Here is a 21,252-nt window from a genome sequence, read left to right as displayed (position 1 = left end):
ACTCTTCTGCGCCTGCAGCTCGGAATGCTTTTTCATTTTCGAGTTCTGGGCAGTACTTTGCGGGCAGACCATGAAAACGAAAAAGCAATGTCTGCTTTGTTTTCTTTTTGATTATGGCATAAAATGTGCAGTCATGAAGAAGAAAATGCAAATAGGATGATTGATTACTAATTTTATTTATGGGTCAAATAATGCAGCCACATTCTTAAAATGAAAAAGCATTTCTGGAAATGCTTTTTCATTTTAAAATTTTACATTTCAAATTGAATTTTGGTATCTATTTGCTGGGGTACATTTTGAAAAATAAATCTCAAATGTCTTTTTCTTTTTCATTTTAATTAAGTGAAAGAATGAGCATTCTTGAAGAAGAAAATTAAAATGCAAATAGGATTATTGATAATTAATTTCGTTTATGAGTCAAACAATGCAGCCACATTCTTAAAATGAAAAAGCATTTCTGAAAATGCTTTTTCATTTGAAATATGGTAACGATTTGCTTCCATAATAAACACCTTGTCTCTTTTCTCTGAAATCTTCTCTGCAGTTCATTGTAGAGAAAATAAAATGTGATATCAACCTGTTTTTCTTTAACTGCTTGCAAGGCGAAGAACCTATGGCTGAAGAAACAGGAATGTACTGACAGCTGGCTGTGGAAAAAGACAAAAAAAAAAAACATAGGATAGCCTAATTAGACCGAGTAAAGAGAGCTGACAAATACTAGCCTCAGGACATGCTTTCTCAGTTTTTCCTGTCACATGTCTACATGTCAACAGATTATACCTTCACTTTTGATGCTTGTGGGTCAAAAAGATTGCTGCCAGCTACTACCTTGGAGAATATAAAGTACAATGGAAACTGTAGCCTAGAGCCTAAGAGTTAAGGTAGTGAAATTTAACAGCAAAGTAAGAACAAACCGGATTCCAAAAAAGTTGGGACACTAAACAAATTGTGAATAAAAACTGAATGCAATGATGTGGAGGTGCCAACATCTAATATTTTATTCAGAATAGAACACAAATCACAGATCAAAAGTTTAAACTGAGAGAATGTATCATTTTAAGGGAAAAATATGTTGTTTCAAAATTACATGGCGTCAACAAATCTCAAAAAAGTTGAGACAAGGCCATTTTTACCAGTGTGTGGTATCCCCCCCTTCTTCTTAGAAAACTCAACAGAGGTCTGGGGACAGAGGAGACCAGTTTCTCAAGTTTAGAAATAGGAATGCTCTCCCATTCATGTCTAATACAGGCCTCTAAAAGTTCAATCGTCTTGGGCCTTCTTTGTCGCACCTTCCTCTTTATGATGCGCCAAATGTTCTCTATAGATGAAAGATCTGGACTGCAGGCTGGCCATTTCAGTACCCGGATCCTTCTCCTACGTAGCCATGATGTTGTGATTGCTGCAGAATGTGGTCTGGCATTATCTTGTTCTAGAACCTGAACATAGTTCTCTGCATTAATGGTGCCTTTCCAGACATGCAAGCTGCCCATGCCACAAGCACTCATGCAACCCCATACCATCAGTGATGCAGGCTTCTGAACGGAGCGTTGATAACAACTTGGGTTATCCTTGTTGTAAAGAGGACTGTAACTTATTAGTAGGAGGTTTAGCAATCACTTCAGGGTGTCGGGTCAGGACAGCAATTTATATGTTCAGGCGAGTTGAGATGACAAAACACAATATCCGGGTCCAATCTTCGAGTTGTCTTCAATAAGGCATCAACATTGTTCCATACAGGTATCAGCAGTTTGTAAGTGTGTATGTGTGGTTTCTACAAGGAGAAATAAACCAATAAGCAATTCTTAGTACTAGTCTGTAAGTACTCCTTTAACAAAGATAACTAAAATTGTCCACACGGGGGAATAAACATGTGACTAAAGTCTCTCATAAGATTAAGAATTAACTAATAACTAACTATGAAAATGTACAACATTAATGCACATGAATAATAACAGCTGCCAATAATAGTCTAATGATAGATAAAGACTTACAGCACAAATAAGTCATTTAAATGTAAAATGATAGCAACAACACCAACAGAATCAGATGGAACTAAACAGAGCTTAATTACCAATGCAAAGCGGCTAGCAGTTAGCTCCCCAAACTACATAGAAAACTATCTCAAATACAGCTTTAAGGCTTTTAAGAGACAAGGGTAGAGCATAAATAGTATTACTCACTTTTAATGGACGCACACAGTTAAGAGACTGGATTAAATAATATCCGTTTCATGCTGATCGTCTCAGAACAACGTAATGCACAGAACTACAGTGCATGCATTAATGTGGTCTGATAGCCATCTAGTGGTAGAAATAAGAACTACATGAAAAGAAACGTTAATAGAAAACACTGAACTAGAGGGCTGAAAACAAGTCAATTACAGTCTTTTGTACAGCCGCCCCCAAATTTGGTGTTCAAATTTGCCTCCTAGGTGTCTTCATTGTCCGGTGGTAGGGCTGGCGTTTAATCAGGCGAACAACTGGACGAGTATAAGTCCTGCCTTTAACTTGAACGACAGCAGTCCTTACGCGTCTATCGGCTCCAGGTATGACGCTCTTAACCGTCCCCACTTGCCAGAGGGCTCTTGGCGTTTGCTGATCAACGATGAGTACTGTAGTGCCCACTGTGATGTCATCCTTCTCTGTTTTCCATTTCGGCCTGACTTGTAAAGTGGGAAGAAAAAGTCGAATGTAATGCTTCCAGAAGTGATCCGCTAAAATCTGGGAATGTCGCCACCTTTTCCGGCTTAACATTTCAGACTCGGGATAGACCACCTGTGGAAGGGAGGAATCCGGCCGCCCCATTAACAAGCAGTTGGGCGTGACTGGGTCTGGGTCGGCAAGGTCAGAGGAAATGTAGCCCAGAGGCCTAGAGTTGAGAATGCCCTCAATGTCAACAAGGACTGTCCTTAACACCTCCTCTGGCACTGTCTGAACTCCTAGACTGATGCGTAGGGCATTCCTTACAGATCTTACCTCACGCTCCCAAGATCCACCGAAATGAGGAGCATTCGGGGGATTAAAGCGGAAGAGAATCTGTTGAGCAGCGAGCTGATCCTTAACTGCTGGTTCCAAGGCACTGAAGGCTTCATGAAGCTCCTTACTTCCTCCTTTGAAATTAGTGCCCTGGTCTGAAAGGATCTCATAAGGCTTTCCTCTTCGAGCTATGAACCGTCTGAGTGACATTAAGAATGAATCAGTGTCCATGTTCGGGAGGAGGTCAAGATGGACAGCTCGAGCTGTAAGGCATTTGTATAGGATGCCCCACCTCTTTTCAATACGTCTACCCACCTTTACCATCCTAGGGCCAAAACAGTCCACGCCTGTTGAATAGAAAGCAGGTCGGAAAAATCTTAAATCTGCCATCTTCGGGACTTGAGGGCTTCCTCTCCATTTCCTGCAATCCACACAGTTATGCTGGTGCTTCTTGATAGCTTCTCTTCCTCTTAGCAACCAGTATTTCCTACGCACTTCAGCAAAAACACGTTCTGATCCAGGATGGTTTAGCTGTTTGTCATAATGCTGGATCAGGAGTTCGGAGACTGGGTGAGAGGATGCAAGTAGAATGGGATGCAGCACATCTGAGCTTAAGCTTTCACATCGACGAAGCCTGCCTCCAACACGGATTAAGCCTGCAGTATGGTCATATTCAGGGGCGAGTGTTAGCACCCTGCTAGTAGATGGAAGAGCTTTGTCAGATTTGAGTGAAGCCATTTCCTCAGGGAAGTTCTCTTTCTGTGCATGTCTAAGGAGAGCAAGCTCAGCATTATGGTAGTCTTCAGCAGTGGGAGGCGTGCCACTAGCCGCCCCGTGTAGTGCTCGTGTAGTAGCTTCTAGTAGCTCTTGAAAGGTATTAAACTGCTGAACGTCGGGTATAAGCCGATCTGTTAAATCGGATGTCAGACCACAAAACACTGTACTCCTCAGCTTCTCTGTTACTTCTGTAACTTGGCCTAGAGGTACTTCAGGCCACTGGTCGGATGACTGCAGAAGAAATGAGGGTCCACTGTTCCAGCGGTTCACTCCAGTGAGCTGAGACAGCGTTTTCCCTCGTGTGATATCATCTGCTGGATTAGAGGCTGAGTCAACGTAGCGCCAGTCTCTGATGTCTGATAACTCCTGTATCTCTGCAACTCTCGTGCCTACAAACACTTTATAACTGCAGGAATCGGACTGGAGCCAGTTAAGCACTGTGGTGGAATCTGTCCAGTATACCACCTCTTGGATTTTGATGGTGAATTCCTTTAGCAGCACCGAAGCTAACTGTGCCCCGGTTAAGGCGCCACACAACTCGAGTCGGGGTATTGATAGTTGCTTCTTTGGGGCAACTCTGGATCTGGCAGCCACAAATGCCACTTGTATTTGTCCATTACCATCGTCACTGCGCAGATACGCCACAGATCCGTAAGCGCGTTCTGACGCATCACAAAACACATGAATGGTCTGACTGGTGGTGCTACAGCCTGCGCCGCGGACAGTGTAGCATCTGGGCAAGGTGATCTGGAATAACTGAGGAAGTTCTTCTTCCCATAATTTCCAGGCTCGAAGCAGATCCTCTGGGAGATTGGGATCGTCCCAACTTCTCTTCTTATCCCAGAGATGCTGCACAATGATCTTAGCTCTGGTGGTGTATGGAATAATATACCCCAGAGGATCATACTGTTGTGCAAGAAGACGGTAGATGTTGCGCATAGTCGGTTTGGCGCAATCACTATAGGTTTGCTTATAGCAAAGTGTGTCTGACTTACACTGCCAAAACAGTCCAAGTGTGCGCTCTTGAGGTTCAGTTGACTGTTGTGCAAACCAAAGTGTACTGCTCTGTGACCTTGAGTCTTCGGGTAAATCTTCAATGACAGAAGGAACATTGCTGGCCCATTCTCGGAGCTCAAATCCACAGTCCAGGAGTAATGTGTGCAGTCGACTCACCAGCTGCTTGGCCTGCTCTTCAGACTGGAGACTCTGCAAACAGTTATCGACATAGAAGCAGCGTTCTACTGATAGGCGAACATCCTCTCCTGGGGCAGTGTGTCTCTGGACGTGAGTGAAGGGCAAAGGTGGCACAACATAGACTACATGTTATGCCGAATGGGAGCACTTGCCATTCATAAATGGTAGGGTCCTGCTCCACTTTAATATCTCGCCACAGGAAACGTAAGAAGGGTTTGTCCTCATCCAGCAGCCGGACCTGATGAAACATTCCTTTCACGTCACTGCTGATAGCTACTGGGTGTTCTCGGAACCTGAGGAGGACTCCCAGAAGACTAGCTCCAAGCGTGGGTCCAGGAAGAAGGTGGTCATTGAGGCTCTGCCCATTGAAAATGTAAGAGCAGTTAAAGACTATACGATGCTTCCCATTATGCTCGACAATGTGATGCGGAATAAACCAAGAAAAGTTACTTAGCTTTGGCTGGGAGTATTTCTTTGACATAACCAGCATCAATGAGCTTGTGGATCTCTTTGGAATAGATGGCAGCCTTCTCTGGATCTTTAGCTAGCCGTCTTTCTGTACCACATAGTTGTGGCAAGACTGCTTCTTCACCTGCACGGAGAGAGGGAAGATTCTGTTTCCATAGTAATGGAGTTGCATACCTATTTACATTATCGATCATTACTCTGGTGGTCTTTTCTTCTAGTATGCGGACTGCCTCTGTATCTTGTCTTGACCTGGTGATCAACCGCTCACTCCTGTATGGCAGTGTATCCAGCTGCCACAGCTTCTCCACATGATTTAGAAGTTCAGTCTCTGGTGAGTTACACTTAGTGAAAAGGCACTGCTGTGGGAATAGTTGGTTGCGTAACAGACTTGTGGGGCCTTGTAAAGTCCATCCTAACCTGGTATGAACTGCTGCAGGTCCACCTGGTGGTCCAAGACGTACTGGTTCCACTGGCGTAACCAGATGTGGATAATCTGATCCAATCAGCAGTAAGGGCTGAGCACCTTTAATGTTTGGCAGTGGAATGTCTCTGAGATGGCGATACTTCTCCTGCAGAGCTTCAACTGGGTAGGTATGGCAGGCTAGGTTCAACTCTTTGGCTGTGAAAACCTTGTTTAGCTGGTATGACTTGCTGGGTTGTAAGGCAGGAGCTACTGAGAAGGATATGGTACTGCCATGGATGGTGCAAACTTCTTGTCGGACTGTGCGCAGTGTGAGATCTTCCGGCTTCCCTTGAAGGCCCAGGCTAACAGCGGCATCCTGTAGGAGTATTGTGCGCTCTGACCCATCGTCCAGTATTGCATAAGTCTCCAGTATCTTTGTACCACTTTGGAGGAGGACACGACAACTTGAGTAGCACTTGATTGCTTTGAGCTGGCCGGTCAATATACAGAGTTTCTGAAACAGAACTCACTAGGCATGTGCTTGGCTCAGGTGCTTGGGGATCACCAGTTGCTGTAGACATTTGGCTGGTGTTAACCACATGCAGAATATCCAGATGCTTCCTCTCACATTGTTTGCACTTAGCTGTGAGGTTGCACCTAGCGGCCTGATGTTCACGACCGCAGCGCCAGCATCGATTGTTTGCTTTAATCCACTCTGTCTTCTGCTCTCCAGACAGGAGATTGAAGTTGCTGCAATGGTTAAAATAATGCTGCTCAGTATTGCACAAAGGACAGTATTTCTTTGGCTTGTCTTGTGTGATCTCTTGTACAGCTGGAGCCTTATCTGATTTCACCTTTGATTGAGTGGACTGACTGCCGAGTAGAATAGCCGTAGATTTTTGTGACTTGTAGTCTGGACGTCGACCTTGGTGTGTAGCTTGTCTCTCTCTGGTAGAGGTACCGCTCTGCTGATCATTACTAACTTGAACTCGTACCTCGTACTCAAGCCAATCAGCCAGATCAAGCAGGGTTGGAACTGGAGTGTAAAAGGGATTCACGAATCTATGAAAATGTGCTCTTAGGTCGTATGGCAACTTGACTAAAAGGCGAGAGACATGTGATGCACATCTCAGTTCTGTCCAGCCCTGGCTCCCAAGTTGCTGCAACATTCCCACTAAGGGACGCACTTGAAAGGCGAATGACTTAAATGCTTTAATGTCCCCATTTCGGATATTAGGTCCGTCCATCAGATCAGAAATCCTCTTCAGCGCTAACTGCTGTGGTTGACCATACATCTCAGTGAGTGCTCTTATAGTGTCTGTAAATGGGAGCGGACTATTGCTGTAGGAGTCGGCTATAAGTAGCGCCTCTTCGAACTTGAGATGATTTGTGAGTATCTGAAACTTAAAGTGCTCTGGAGCATCATATGGAAGTAAGTTGTCCAGGGCTAGTTTCAGTCTAGCGAACTCACGTGGGTCCTCGGACTTAAAGTAAGGGATAGTAGATTTTGGACCACAGTAAGAATCTAGAACTAGGGATTTGCTATTAGAAACATCACGGCGTGGAGGATATTGGCGGTCAGTTGGGTATCTGCCTCTTTTATATCTTACTCTATCACATCCATAGTGCGGTGCATAATAGTCATCATGGTGACCTCTGTAATCAGGAGATGGCTCCCTATCACGTCCATAGCAGTGACTGTCATGGCGAGATCTTGGACTACTTGGTCGGTTGGGCTTCATCGAACCATATCCATCACAATGGTATGAGTCTCTCAACTTAGATGACGAGAGGCTATTTCTAGGATATCTACTATCATGGTGATAGGGCTCATCATAGCAATCGTAGTCATCCTCATATTTGGGATAATACTTGGCATCAGAACTTAAAGCTGCTTTAAAATGTGGCAGTTTGTTGTCACTTGATTTATCATGAGCTTTACTGTTTCTGTGATGTGACAACTCTGGCTCTGGACAATCATCAATATTAAAATCCAGAGGTTAGGCTTGGGAGCAGGGAGATGAGCTTTGAGATGTTTCTGGAGAAATGTGATCTTTGCTGATTAATCCTACTTCCTTCAAACAGCGATCAAGATCCTCGATGGAGTCACGTCGGCAGCTTTGTGGAGATGGAGGAGCATCACTGATCACCGATGGGGCACTTACTGATTGACGTGGGCCTATGTGACCACTAGATGGCATCGGCTTGCTTGTAGGTGCTGGTGTAGTAGATTTGTCCTCGTCTCTGAGCTTGGACTTTGACGTAGACTGTGAGGTCTGTCCAGGAGATTGATGGATTATGTCTGTAAGATGCTGGACCTCTCTACGTAGTTGGTCATTTCCCTTTTTCATATTTCGAAGATAACTGAGTACTTCAGATGAAGATGTCTGCTCCTCCTCATGAGGGTGACGCCTTGAGGTGTAGCTGACCTCATAATCCTGGAGATATGATGGTAGATACCTCAACCTTTGTGGCTTGTCAACATCTCTGGCATCTCTCTCATGTGGCCTGGCCATATTGACTGTAGTGGTTGCTGATCCGGCTCGAAGGACCAAAATTGTAAAGAGGACTGTAACTTATTAGTAGGAGGTTTAGCAATCACTTCAGGGTGTCGGGTCAGGACAGCAATTTATATGTTCAGGCGAGTTGAGATGACAAAACACAATATCCGGGTCCAATCTTCGAGTTGTCTTTAATAAGGCATCAACATTGTTCCATACAGGTATCAGCAGCTTGTAAGTGTGTATGTGTGGTTTCTACAAGGAGAAATAAACCAATAAGCAATTCTTAGTACTAGTCTGTAAGTACTCCTTTAACAAAGATAACTAAAATTGTCCACAGGGGGAATAAACATGTGACTAAAGTCTCTCATAAGATTAAGAATTAACTAATAACTAACTATGAAAATGTACAACATTAATGCACATGAATAATAACAGCTGCCAATAATAGTCTAATGATAGATAAAGACTTACAGCACAAATAAGTCATTTAAATGTAAAATGATAGCAACAACACCAACAGAATCAGATGGAACTAAACAGAGCTTAATTACCAATGCAAAGCGGCTAGCAGTTAGCTCCCCAAACTACATAGAAAACTATCTCAAATACAGCTTTAAGGCTTTTAAGAGACAAGGGTAGAGCATAAATAGTATTACTCACTTTTAATGGACGCACACAGATAAGAGACTGGATTAAATAATATCCGTTTCATGCTGATCGTCTCAGAACAACATAATGCACAGAACTACAGTGCATGCATTAATGTGGTCTGATAGCCATCTAGTGGTAGAAATAAGAACTACATGAAAAGAAACGTTAATAGAAAACACTGAACTAGAGGGCTGAAAACAAGTCAATTACAGTCTTTTGTACACTTGTCCTCTCTGGTCCGGATGACATGGCGTCCCAGTGTTCCATAAAGAACTTCAAATCGTGACTCATCTGACCACAGAACAGTCTTCCATTTTGCCACACTCCATTTTAAAAGACCCCTGGCCCAGTGCAAACGTCTGAGCTTGTGGAGCTTGCTTAGAAATGGCTTCCTCTTTGCACTGTAGAGTTTCAGCTGGCAACGGCGGATGGCACGGTGGATTGTGTTCACTGACAATGCTTTCTGGGAGTATTCCTGAGCCCATTCTGTTATTTCCTTGACAGTGGCATTCCTGTTTGAGGTGCAGTGACGGTTAAGGGGCCGGAGATCACGAGCATCCAGTAGAGTTTTACGGCCTTGACCCTTACGCACAGCGATTGTTCCAGATTCTCTGAATCTTTTGATGCACGGTTGATGATGATAACTTGAAAGTCTTTGCTATTTTACACTGGGTAACACCATTCTGGTATTGCTGCATTATCTTTCTGCGCAACAATGGTGGAACTGGTGATCCTCTTACCATTTTGGCTTCAGAGAGACACTGACACTCTGAAAAGCTCTTTTTATACCCAATTATGTTGTCAATTGACCTAATTAGTGTTCATTGGTCTTCCAGCTGTTCGTTATATGCTCAATTTCCTTTTTCCAGCCACTTATTGCTACTTGTCCCAACTTTTTTGAGATTTGTTGACGCCATGTAATTTTGAAACAACATATTTTTCCCTTAAAATGATATATTCTCTCAGTTTAAACTTTTGGTTTCACTGTTTACAGCGCTTTGAAAAAGTGGTTGTCCCCTAAATATTTCTTCTGTTTTTGCATTTTGTCAGACTTGTTAGACCATCAAATTATTTTTAATAACAGACAAAGAACACTAGAGTAATTACTAAAAAATTTTTTATTAATAAGGCTTTTATTTATTATGGGAAAACGGCATCCAAACCAACTTGGCCATTTATAAAAAAGTAATTGCCCCCCAAACCCAATAAGTGGTTGTGCCACACAATTGCCATAAAGCAATACATTCAGTTCCACAGCCTTAAAAACTAATTCGTGAGCCTTTCCAGATATCTATATTTTAGCCTACTCCATTTCATCGGAAGGTTTCTATTTGAGAATAATTTTTTATTCTACAGGCCAGCAGTCATCAGGTCTGGGTGTGGCTTGTTAAATTGAACTCAGCTTTTCAGAAACTTGGCTGATCACTGTTAATTTATGATTTAACAATGAGGTGTCATTATTTTTTTACATGGGCCAAGGTTGGTTGGATAGCTTTTGACAAAAATTTGTTGAGTGATATGAAAATGTAAGTGTACCAAAAAAAGCAACTACATTAAAACTTAAGGCGACAAATACTATTTCACTCAGCTCCGTAAGTAGAATCTGAAGTGAAAAAGTTTTTTACCTGCCAGTTGCTCAAAGAACATAGATTTTGAGCTTTTGAAGAAATTTCAAACATATACATCAACAGGAATTCCTGCAGAAATGGATAATTACAAACATAGGACTGGATTCTGTAGCTCATATAGCTTGTACTCTTTCATAAAAACAAAGATATGTCTAAAATCTCTTTTTATTATTAATCAAACAATTGTTATTAAGCTACAAATGTATCATCCTCAATAAAAAGAGCAACGGTAAATATACCATAAACTTTATATAACATAGAAATGACTTTTTATAACCGTAATCGTTAAACAAAAATGTAACATGGCGCAAATGTTTAGTTGGAGTGAAACGTCTTCGTTTTTTCGCTCTCTATCTCAGTTTCCGCTTTCTCAATTCCGTACACAAAAGCTCGGCTGATGACGTGTACATCCTGCTCTGTCGTTAGCTGGCTAGCTTAGCCACCTGTCAGAGTAAAGGGGGTAAAATAAAGAGAATAGAAAGGAAAAGGGGTACGAAAAGAGTTTCAGCGAATCCATAAAGATGGAGACGCTTTACCACCAGACCAACAAGTAAGTGCCGCGACTGCTTCTGTGAAAACGGTGCCGATTTTGTTAGCTTCACTTAGCTTTCTAATGAAACTATTTTAGCGAGCTAATTAACGGTTCAGTTTAAAGTGAAACGAATAGACACACATATCAGTAATAATAACTGTGAAAATGTCTTTGACATGCGTTGGTATGTTGACAGATATACAGTAATTACGTTGTTATTTTGATGTTTCAATTAAACGTTGTTTTTTTATACTGGATTAGGCAAATCCAGGAGGTGCAATCTCAGATGGGAAACCTGGAAAGGACAGACCGCGAATCAGTTCACTGTGAGTAGGATAATGGTTCACACTGTCAGCTTCCATAAATGTTTAGAGGACTTCCCCTCTCGTTAATGTTTCGGATACTACGGCAGAAGATGGGCTGATGCCTCTCTGACTGATTGTTTTCTGTGGATGGTGCCTGTTAACATCAACTCTGGGTTAGGACAGGAAGCGGTAGGGTGGGAGCCAGTCTATCCGCCTCCTCAGTCCTTTCACAAACTATGACATCAGTTTATATTTTCTCCAGAAAGAGGATGCAAGCAAAAGAAACAAAGCCGATTTTTATCATGTAGCTTGTCAGAGACGTTAACAACAGCAACAATTTACATTTGTTCTCAATACAGATTGCAATAATCTGTAAAATATAAGATATTAATTTTATATAAAATAATCTGTAAAATATAAGATGTTAATCCTGTTTTATTTTTTATTTTTTTAAACGAATATTACAACACAAATTTTAAAACATCTGTAATGTATGCAGAATAATTGTGTCCCGGTCTGACCAGTCTATGGTCTATGTATACTTTTCATGCTTGTCGCAAGCTAAAATGGTTCAAATGCCAAGAAATCACTGAAAATGCTTTTATTTGTTTGTACAAATAGAAAAAGATTAATACATCTCAAATTGCATTTAAGAACTCTGAGTACAGTATAAATTAATCCAGTTGAGGTCTGAACAGTGTAAATATGAATGATTTTAAACTAGAGATGGTCAATAGCAGTCCAGTCACAGTGTACAGCAATATTTTCTTAGCTTTTACTTTATGAACAACACAGAAAGCTCCCACTCTGTGTTCACAGGGCATACAAATATGCTGTTGTTTTTGTTTTAGCTCTTGTTCCCACGTAAGGACAAAGGAACCCACTATCTTTAAAAACTGCCACTGAATGTAAGTTCGGACAGTAACAATGAGAATAATTCCACTGACGAATAACGCCTATTAAAACATGAAAATTGATCAAAATTCTGTTTACAGGTATAGTGATTGTTAATATGTCTTTATCTATTTCCTTGCCTCTGATGTTAGATCTGTTTTTGTTTTTCCAATTTCAAGTGTTAGAGAATGAACTACAGGCTAGAATCGACCAGATCTTCAATCATCTGGAACGTCTCGAGATCCTGGCCAGTAAAGAACCACCAAACCGCCGTCAGAACGCCAAACTGTGAGTGTGGAGTGATTCAACTGCTGGTGGCCATAAAAGGCCCAGATCTGACAGTTTGAGCTATATCTCATAAAGGCACAGGGTGGGTGCAGAAGACAAAAACAGCCCTGTGCTGCCCCATGGCAATGTGGCTCTATAAAAACATTTCCTCTGAAGCCCCTTCATCACCAGCATTCCTGCTGCATCGGGCAGAGATTCATCTCTGACTTGGGTAAACAGGCCTTAGGGGATAGAGTTCACCCCATCCCTAAGCTTTCTTCTGATCCTGGCAGGTCTCTAGGAGGACCAAGGTGAAGCTAAAGACAGGGCCTGGGAGGAAATCTTAAGAGATTTGAGCTGCAAAGAACTCTCCTTTATCCAGAAACTCTGAATACCAGAATAATGACAGAGAATGAACAACACAATATTTGAATCTAATTGATCAACAACATGAATTTAAAAAAGTTCACTAACTATAAATATAGGTACATATATATAAGTGTCGTGAGTTTTTTGTTTAATTGTGTGTGTTGTTTCTTTAAAAGAAAATGGATGTCTTTCTTTGCCTTTCCAACAGACGAGTGGATCAGCTGAAGTACGATGTTCAGCACCTGCGGACAGCTCTCCAAAACCTCCAGCACAGACGCTGCACAAGAGAATCCCAGGAAAGAGAGAGGGAGGAACTCCTCAGCCGCACCTTCACTACAAATGTAAGCTGCATGTGCCTGAATCCGGTCTCGGATACACCTGGATTATGAATATGAAATTATGAAGTGGAAGAAAATTATTCAAGAATTGTTGGATTTCATCAACATGCATGTGCTTTACAGGCTTCTCTTTTCTAAAAAGCTTTGAAAACTGTACTTCATCTTCTTTTCATTTCATAGTTATGCACTGTTTTGTGCTGGTCTGTCACATAAAATACCAATGAAGTACACCATTTGTGGTTGTAACTACAGGAGTTAAATACGTTAGCAAGGCATTGTATTTTTGTAGAGTGCAATACTTAGTCTCTAGTTAAAAAACTAGAGACTAGTTGTAATAAAAAAATGATGATGTGGTTCATTAGGATGCAGATACCTCCATCCACATAGATGAGGCCATGCAGTTAAACACCGGTCTGCACAACGCACACCAAGGCATGGATAATCTCCTGGGCAGCGGTAGTAGCATCCTCAACGGTCTCAGAGATCAAAGATCAACTCTCAAGGTGTGTGCAAATCGACAAAATAACTTTCCTGCTGTTTTCAAGCTATTCTAGAGGTTTCCATGTTTAATACCACAAATAATTACATCCCTTACCCAGTTTCTGGTGTCCATACTGTCCATAGTAAGTATCTTATTGTTACCAAGGGTATTCTGAGTGGGTGGGTGAGTCCTTGTTTCCAGGGAGGAGATGCCCTTCCTGGCTTTGGCTTCAGCCTCTTCTTATCAGGGTGTGACCGCTGATCAGGACTTTCAGCCTGACAGTCCAGCCATGAGAAACTCCTGACAGAGCGCTGGAGTCAGGGAGGCGTTTGGCCCTCTCCCAGAATCAGATGAATGCGTGCAGCTAATGAACAATGTGCTGAGCCTTTACAGCTGTTGAAGTCATCACACGTTATAATTGTTGCTGCCATTAACTGATTTATTTATTTATTTTTTGGCTACACAGGGGACGCACAGGAAGATGCTGGACGTGGCCAACATGTTGGGCCTCTCTAACACAGTAATGAGACTAATAGAAAGACGAGCCACCCAGGATAAGTTAATCATGGTTGGAGGCATGTTGTTGACCTGCATCTTCGTGTTCCTCGTCATCAGATACCTGGGCTGACCACCATCCACCTTCTACAGTTGATCAGTTGTGGACATTTAAAGGAATGCATCATCCCACAGAATATGACATTTAAAATTTAATGTGATTTTTTTTTTTTTTTAATAAAATTTGCCATTATTTTTTGTTTACTTTCAATAGACCCACACCATGTTATTTTGGAAACATGCTAAACAGTTAGGCTGAAGAAGTTCCTATTTGCAGACAGTATTTCATAGAATCTGAAACGTTTGTCGATCAGTTCACTGCTTTTCATAGACTTACAGCCGAACATGGACTCTACTCCAGACCTTTGTACAAACAGCTCGTGCTTTATTTTCCATGAAGAATTTCCATTAATGTATGATTGAAAAACACAAATCCAAGTGTGTAAAAACATATAGTACTGTTTCATTCTTTTAGTCATGTTTCATTACCTGTAATCTGCGATCCACTGATTTGTGAGGTTTAGAGTTGTTGGATAGTTTAACTGCCTAACACAACAGTACTATTAAAGGTCGTGGAAAATAACACCAGAGAGCGACTATAATGCTAAACAGTCTGTTTGAACCATAAGCTACTATGCCTGGCTAAACAATAAGGAGTTACCACTTAATGACCCTTTCATCTTAAGTTTAGTAGAAATAATAATCTGATATGATTTATGTACTAGCTGCATATCTTAGCATTGCTAACCATCCATTTTTCTTATAAAGTACTGGAAAAATGTTTTGTGCCTTGATGGATAGGGCAGCTTGACATCTCTGAAGTTGGGATTCTTTTATTTAATAGAAAATGATAAAAAAAATTCTAAGCTTTAACTTTGTCACCTTGTATATTACCTATAGAAATAGTCATTGCCATCTCTCATGTAGAAAGGTACACATTTTCAGGCAGTCATCTTTTCTGTTTTGCTGATCCACCACAAAAAATAATTTATTGTATCTTTTACTTGGTCAACAGTTTTATAATTTGCCATTATCTGTATTCAGTTATCCACTTTGGAATACATGTTTAGGTGTTAATGATAGCTTCAGCTTTTTGGTGTAAATTCCTTGTCATCCCGATTGGTCATTATTAAATTCAATTTCTGTGTTGCATGTGTTTACAATTACACAGCACCTTTAATCTAGCTGCATGTTTCCCTTGACAACCATCCCATCTTGTTTATACCTACGCAGCACACTTTGGCCATGTTGAATTTCCATCTTGGAGCAGCTTTATGTTGTCATACAACTCATATTTTGAGATGGTGTTGTTTGCAGACATTTTGTTGTACTTTAACTTATTGAAGATATAGAGGTCTCTACTTATCAAATCCTTGTTAGATTTTACAAAACCAAAGTTTACAGTCACAGACTGTACTAAAATAATTAAAGGTATTTCTTTGCAAAAACTGTATGAATTTGGGATTTATTCCAGAACCGTCTTAATGTAGGACTAAAGAAATCTAAATTAATCACAACCCTAACGTTCTACAAAGGCAATTTAAGCATTTTTTCCTATACAAATTAGATTCTTTCCTATATCGTCATCCCATGGTTGAGTTGATGACAGTATCTCTGAATAAAACATTAATTGTACCTTGTCAACACATTTCAGCTTCAGTGTAATAAAGTGGGTGTGGATCTCCCAGTTTCTGCAAGTTTCCAGTTTAACTAGGGCGCCATCTACTGTCTGCTGCTGGTACCTGCAGAATGATTTAGATATATTGTCCAGATTGGATTATTTAAAGAGCTGGATTAATGTTATCAAAACTACACCCTGAAAGAGGAAAAACACATAAGCTCAAAGTTTTATTTGTTGAAACAGTTACGTTTTTAAAAAATACAGAGCCACTACTTTTGTTTTTTGACGGGTAACTTGTATGCGGTCCCAGCCGGCCTCAGTGGGAACGATTTAACAACCAACCTTGATAAAATACGTATCCATGTTTATAACTAACTTGTTATTTGTCTGCTTTACCAACAGCAGTGTCAACCTTTTCAGAATGTTAATAGGTTAATCTACAGCATTTTTATTTACATAATTACAGAAAAAGCCAAACAAAGCTCTTCCTCTGAAGAGCATTTGGAAAATAATTTAAAAATAAAAATACAATTATTGCAGTATACTACAATCTTATTGGTACATGATGCAAAAGCAACACCCCAATGTACAGATTTCAGTGCAATTCATTCACACGTACCCTCCAATGGGGAAACAGGAGCGTTGCCTCAGAGTATTACAGATGTTAAAACCTCTTTGCCCAATTTCTCCAAATTTAGAGAGGACTTCTTTTATGACAATGTCATACCAGTTTAGACACAATAGTTATTTCATATGGTCACCGATGGCTGGCTCCTTCACATTATACACTGACATATGTACAACTTACAGCAATACAAATTATTTTGAGACCAAGAATTCAATAAAGAGCAGGTAGTTATATGGGGAGAAGTATCACACATCATTGAGGTTGTTCATCTATAAGCACATCACAAAAAAGAGGTGAAACTGTTGGTTTTATGTAACAAAATCTATGACATGATCCGCTATATAATCTCAGCCAAAATGGATCTCTCTGGATTCCAAAATTAGCAAAGATTGTGACCGCATCAATGAGGAAAGCTTAAAACAAGCTACTAGTGTAGTAGTGAATACAGCCCAAACTGGTTTATAAAACAATCTCAACAGAACATCTCTACTTCTACAAACCTGCCTTTATAACAGGAAACATGGGCAGGAAACGTAAAAACCCAAATGAAACAATAGAAAATGCTAGTGTCAACTTTTTAACCAAACACAGGCTGCACCATGTAATGACCACTGTTGGCATGACTGACTTCCTATACACAGATGAAAGGCTTCATTTCTATCCCTACATCAAGATCGTTGCACTCCTATGTCAGTGGTCGAGTGTTGTCCATATCCTGTTTCATATCTACTGTCACTCAAGAGCCGTGGTTAGGTGGGTGTTGGAGATCCTGTCCTGAGAAAATCGGGTGCAGAAGTGGGTGGAGCTGGAGAGCTGCTGCTGCTGCTGCAGCCTGTGAGGGCCGAGGTGCAAATAGTGTTGGATAGAGGGCTGTGTGTGGGATGTGGTGGAGCGCCAATGGTGTGTGGTGAAGCGCAGAAGCTGGGATAATATGAATAGGTTGACCAGACAGGAAGGCTGTTGGGTGGGCAGGAATTAGCCCTGCATGCCCCAGAGAGTGTCCCAAAGAATGACCGAGAGCGTGGCCTAAAGGGGACAAGGAGATAGGAGTAAAGTGGTGCTGGGGAATGTGATGCACCTGAGCCAGCTGGGCATGTGCATGGTGAGGATGGTGGGCGTGTGCAGGGTGGATGCCCATTGCAGCAGCGGTAGCTGCATGGTGCTGCAGGATGGCGTGTTGGACAGTGGTGATGGATGTGCCGGAGGCTACAGAGACAGTCGGCTGCTGAATGTGGATCTGTTGCATGGCTGGAGGAGGAGGAGCTGGGGCTAAGTTAGCAGCTGCAGCTGCTGCGGCCGCAGCGGCTGCAGCTGAGGGAAAAGCCTTAACCTGCTTGGCCAAAAGCTGCTGCTGAATATGTTGTTGTGCAGCCTGTTGCAGCTTGCTGTATTTCTCCATCTCCTCTGGTGTGAATGTGATGGGCTGACTCTCCAAAGGGGCCAGTCCATCCTCCTCAGCCTCGATGCCGTCCTCCTCCAGATTGGGCGGAGGGTAAGCAGGGTAGCCATGTACTTGAGGTTGCATTTCAGGCATGATGGACTCAATCATGGGGTTCTGTGAGGGGTCTTGACCTGGATCTGCTTGATACTGAGGCATCATCATGGATGGATCTTGTTCAAACAGTGGCTGGGGTTCTTGGTGTACTTGCTCTTCTAAGGTTGGCTGTTCTTGTGTCTCTTCTTGCATCACTGTGTTCTGTGGGACCTCCTCAACCTTCTGCACTGGTGGGGCTGGAGGTGGTGGAGGAGGAGGGAACTCTCTTATAGGTTCTACAAGGATGACCTCTCCATCTGCTTCAGAACCCTTTCCCGTTCCTGATTTCTCTCCTTCATTGGGTCTTGTTAGGGGAATCACTGGTTTCTTTCCTGCCTGCAGCTTACCAAAAAGGGGCAACATGGCTTTGCTTCCCAGGGTTGGTGGTAATTTAGGACCAAAGTAACCCAGTGGTGGGTCCTTAATCTTAATCCCAGATTTTGTTGCTGAGGCAGAATCCTCAGAACCTCTCTTGGACTGAACCCTCTCAAGCAGCTGCCGCGCCGTGAGCATATTTTTGTGTTCCCCTGCATCACGAGACCCGACTGGCCGTAAAGTCTGAGAAGTGGATGCATGGGTGTTACGGTTAAGGCTTCGCGATGATGTGCGAGGAGACTGGGAGCGATAGATCCGGGAGCGGTTGAAATCTCTCCGATGTGTGTCACTGTCTGCTCGACCCCTGGCGCTTCGTCTGAGAGGGGAGCCTTTGTTGGAACTGGAGGACCGACTCGCTGAGCTTCGGCTACGGCTGTAGCTACGCCTCCATGATCTTGTGCTAGAGCTGCGGCTCCAGCTGCTGGAACTTCTCGAGCTGCTGCGATGGTGTCGCCGGTGCCGCTTCCTTCTGCTATAGCTGCGTGAACGTGAGCGGGAATCATCTGAGGAGGAAGAGGAGTACTGATGTCTCCTGGATCGTCTACGACCTCGACTGCCTCTTCGCTCGTACTCGGAGTCTGACGAACGTTTGGAGTGCCTCCGTCTGCGGCCTTCTGTGCTGTAGTCGCTGTAACTGTCTGAGTAACTGCGGCTACGGTGACTGTAGGCACTGCTTCTTGCTGAGGATTGCCCAGAGCTGCTAGAGTAAGAGCGACTGCGAGAGGTTTGGCCACGATGGCGCCGCCGGCTGCTGCCACGTCTTTCCCCCCGCCTCGATGAGCGGCTGCACGACCGCCTGGATTCTTCGCTGTGGTGGCGACGCTGCTCCCGTGGGCTGGACTTGTGACGACGCGAGTGTTGGGTGTTGGAGCCACCTTCTTCCTCACTCTCACTGCTGGGTGGTCTACCATGACCCGGACTTTTTTGGGCAGAGGTGGAGCAGGATGCACTTTGCGATCCACTAGAGTCAGTTTTTTGTCTTTTAGAGCCACCGTGATCTTCTGAGGAGTTGGCCTTGTCATTATTTTTTCCACTTCCGCCTTGTTCTGCTCCAGTCTTAGAAGGCACTTCCTTTGCAGCACGTTTCCTTTTTCCCAGCTCAGCTCCTGTGGTTCCTCCTCCTCCTCCAGCTGTGGGCTGAACAGAGGAACCAGCAGCTTTATCTTCCGACTTTGGCTTAACTTTTTCTTTGTCATCACCAGCTGCCCCTTCTTGATCTTGAGCTTTATTTTTGCTCTTTTTCCGTTTGTGTTTCTTCTTCTTTTTAGGTTTCTCTTGGGTTGCCTCAAAATTCTCCTCTGCCTCTTCAACTCCATCTTTTTCTTTTCCTTTGCGTTTTGAATGTTTTCCAGATTTCTTATGCTTCTTCTTTTTTTTTCTCTTCTTTTTCGCACTACTGCTGGCAGTCGTGGGTTTTTGCTCATCAAGTTCTGGCTGGCTGGGATCTCCCTTCATTGCAGGCGTGTCTTTATCAGTGGATGTTTCAGGTACAGGTGCAGCAACTTCAGACGTCGAAGCAGCTACATCTTGACCTTTGTCATCAGCCTCTTCGTTGGGCTTCGGGGACTTTGCTGCTTTCCCACCACGCAATCCTTTATTTCTTGAAAGCTTAAAGTCGAAGTAGAGAGGATTACAGCTGTAAGACAGCGAAGGCTCAGCTTTTGTAAATTCAAGGAGCTCTGTAGGCCACTGCAAAGTGGTGGTCTCATCTTTGCTCAGAACAGGGAAGAAGGGACCCGTTGGGATTTTTGGACCGGTGTTTGAATCGGCTGTATTTTGTGTGTTCTCTATTTTCTGAGTAGGAGAACTGGGGACGGTGGAAACTGTGTCCAGTGCACAAGAAGAGGGATCTACCTCCATCTTCACTTTAGGTGATGAAGGCGGTGGCTCTGGGTCAGCTGCTGATGAATCATTACCTTGTTCTTTTTCAGTTTCACACTCGCTTCCTTTGGGCTCTGTCTGATCAGAACTTTCTTCATCCTTTTGCATTTCCTCTACTTCCTCGTCATCTTCATCATCTTTGCTCTGACACTCCTCAGAAGCCTTCATGAACAACAAAAACTGGAAGTTAGGCTTCACCCGACAATGAGCTGGAGGTACATAGTGGTAGTACTCCGGTCCACAAAATCCTTCATCCTTTTTCATCATCATCTTGAGTTTGTTTAAAGTTGAGGCCAGGGAGCCACCGTCATCAGGCTGCTGCTCCTCTTCCGCCCCAGCTGCACCATCTTTCTCTCCTCCTTCATCTCCTTCAGGAGCTCCCCTGGGACTGTCTGTGATGCAGCCGGATGTCTCCTCTTGTCCTACAGCCTTATCCCCATCCTGATTCTCCTCCTCCTCCTCCTCCTCCATAGCCTCCTCGCCATGATCAGCAAACACAGCAGCCACCGTCTCCAGCTTTACGGGAGCTTTCTTGGCAAAAGAGAATGATACACTGACTTTTGATGCACTACTGGGGGTTGGGGATAAGGATGTGCTCTTCCCCAGGGAAAAATTAATAGTTGGGCTGGGCTTCGGGGAGGATTGGCCAGTTTTCTCCGACGGTGATCCCTCAAGGATGGCCTCTGTCAAAACGGGGTTCTCCAGTGACATGCTGTCACCATCTCCTTCTTTCTCGCCATCAACAACAACTGTTGTCGTTTTGAACATGGGGCCACTTCCAGGTGTACTAAAACACAAAATAAAAAGTATACCTTTAGCTAATATGCAATGATGTATGGGTTGTTTTAAAACACATTCAATACTTCAAAGGT

General features: G+C 42.9%; 3 protein-coding genes across 9 annotated transcripts in view; 1 reads left to right on the top strand and 2 right to left on the bottom strand.

Moving 5' to 3' along the window:
• Positions 1-972: 972 nt before the first annotated feature.
• LOC124863241 lies at positions 973-5,712 on the bottom strand. Of its 3 annotated transcripts, none has more exons than XR_007037096.1 (2): positions 1,518-5,712; positions 973-1,436 (listed from the first exon to the last, which is right to left on the bottom strand). XR_007037096.1 is itself a non-coding variant. In XM_047357543.1 (2 exons), exon 2 carries the CDS (start codon positions 4,689-4,691, stop codon positions 2,415-2,417), a length of 2,277 nt encoding a protein of 758 aa, XP_047213499.1. In that variant the 5' UTR covers positions 4,692-5,538; positions 5,612-5,712; the 3' UTR covers positions 973-2,414. The 3 variants fall into 3 exon arrangements, 1 of the variants encoding a protein (XP_047213499.1); XR_007037095.1 differs by having other exon boundaries at positions 973-1,771; positions 2,181-5,712; XM_047357543.1 differs by having other exon boundaries at positions 973-5,538; positions 5,612-5,712.
• A 4,709-nt stretch (positions 5,713-10,421) lies between these two features.
• On the top strand, positions 10,422-15,491 carry LOC124863299 (Golgi SNAP receptor complex member 2-like). 2 transcript variants are annotated; one of them, XM_047357631.1, is made up of 6 exons: positions 10,422-10,498; positions 11,394-11,458; positions 12,511-12,619; positions 13,176-13,308; positions 13,668-13,808; positions 14,253-15,491. In XM_047357631.1, exons 1-6 carry the CDS (start codon positions 10,491-10,493, stop codon positions 14,412-14,414), a joined length of 618 nt encoding a protein of 205 aa, XP_047213587.1. In that variant the 5' UTR covers positions 10,422-10,490; the 3' UTR covers positions 14,415-15,491. The 2 variants fall into 2 exon arrangements, with proteins under 2 accessions (XP_047213587.1, XP_047213588.1); XM_047357632.1 differs by lacking the exon at positions 10,422-10,498 and adding an exon at positions 10,972-11,150.
• Positions 15,492-16,176: 685 nt separating this feature from the next.
• The window catches only part of LOC124863297 (G patch domain-containing protein 8-like), a 28,397-nt gene continuing 23,321 nt past the window's right edge, over positions 16,177-21,252 (bottom strand). For all 4 annotated transcript variants that reach the window (XM_047357627.1, XM_047357630.1, XM_047357628.1 and 1 more), the window contains one exon: positions 16,177-21,167. In XM_047357627.1, coding sequence (XP_047213583.1) covers positions 17,327-21,167 — 3,841 coding nt within the window. In that variant the 3' untranslated portion in view covers positions 16,177-17,326. The remainder of the gene's footprint in view (positions 21,168-21,252) is intronic.

Source organism: Girardinichthys multiradiatus, chromosome X, assembly GCF_021462225.1.
Source record: "Girardinichthys multiradiatus isolate DD_20200921_A chromosome X, DD_fGirMul_XY1, whole genome shotgun sequence".
Classification (NCBI taxonomy): domain Eukaryota; kingdom Metazoa; phylum Chordata; class Actinopteri; order Cyprinodontiformes; family Goodeidae; genus Girardinichthys; species Girardinichthys multiradiatus.
This window is presented reverse-complemented; position numbering and strand designations above follow the sequence as displayed.

What these genes read in the sequence shown, in the direction of transcription:
- LOC124863299 (XM_047357632.1), top strand. Translation starts at nt 11,122, where the DNA reads ATGGAGACGCTTTACCACCAGACCAACAA. An exon ending in AGACCGCGAATCAGTTCACT is followed by an intron (nt 11,459 to 12,510) that starts GTGAGTAGGATA and finishes TCCAATTTCAAG; the next exon opens with TGTTAGAGAATGAACTACAG. An exon ending in GCCGCACCTTCACTACAAAT is followed by an intron (nt 13,309 to 13,667) that starts GTAAGCTGCATG and finishes GTGGTTCATTAG; the next exon opens with GATGCAGATACCTCCATCCA.
- LOC124863241 (XM_047357543.1), bottom strand. Translation starts at nt 4,691, where the DNA reads ATGCGCAACATCTACCGTCTTCTTGCACAACAGTATGATCCTCTGGGG.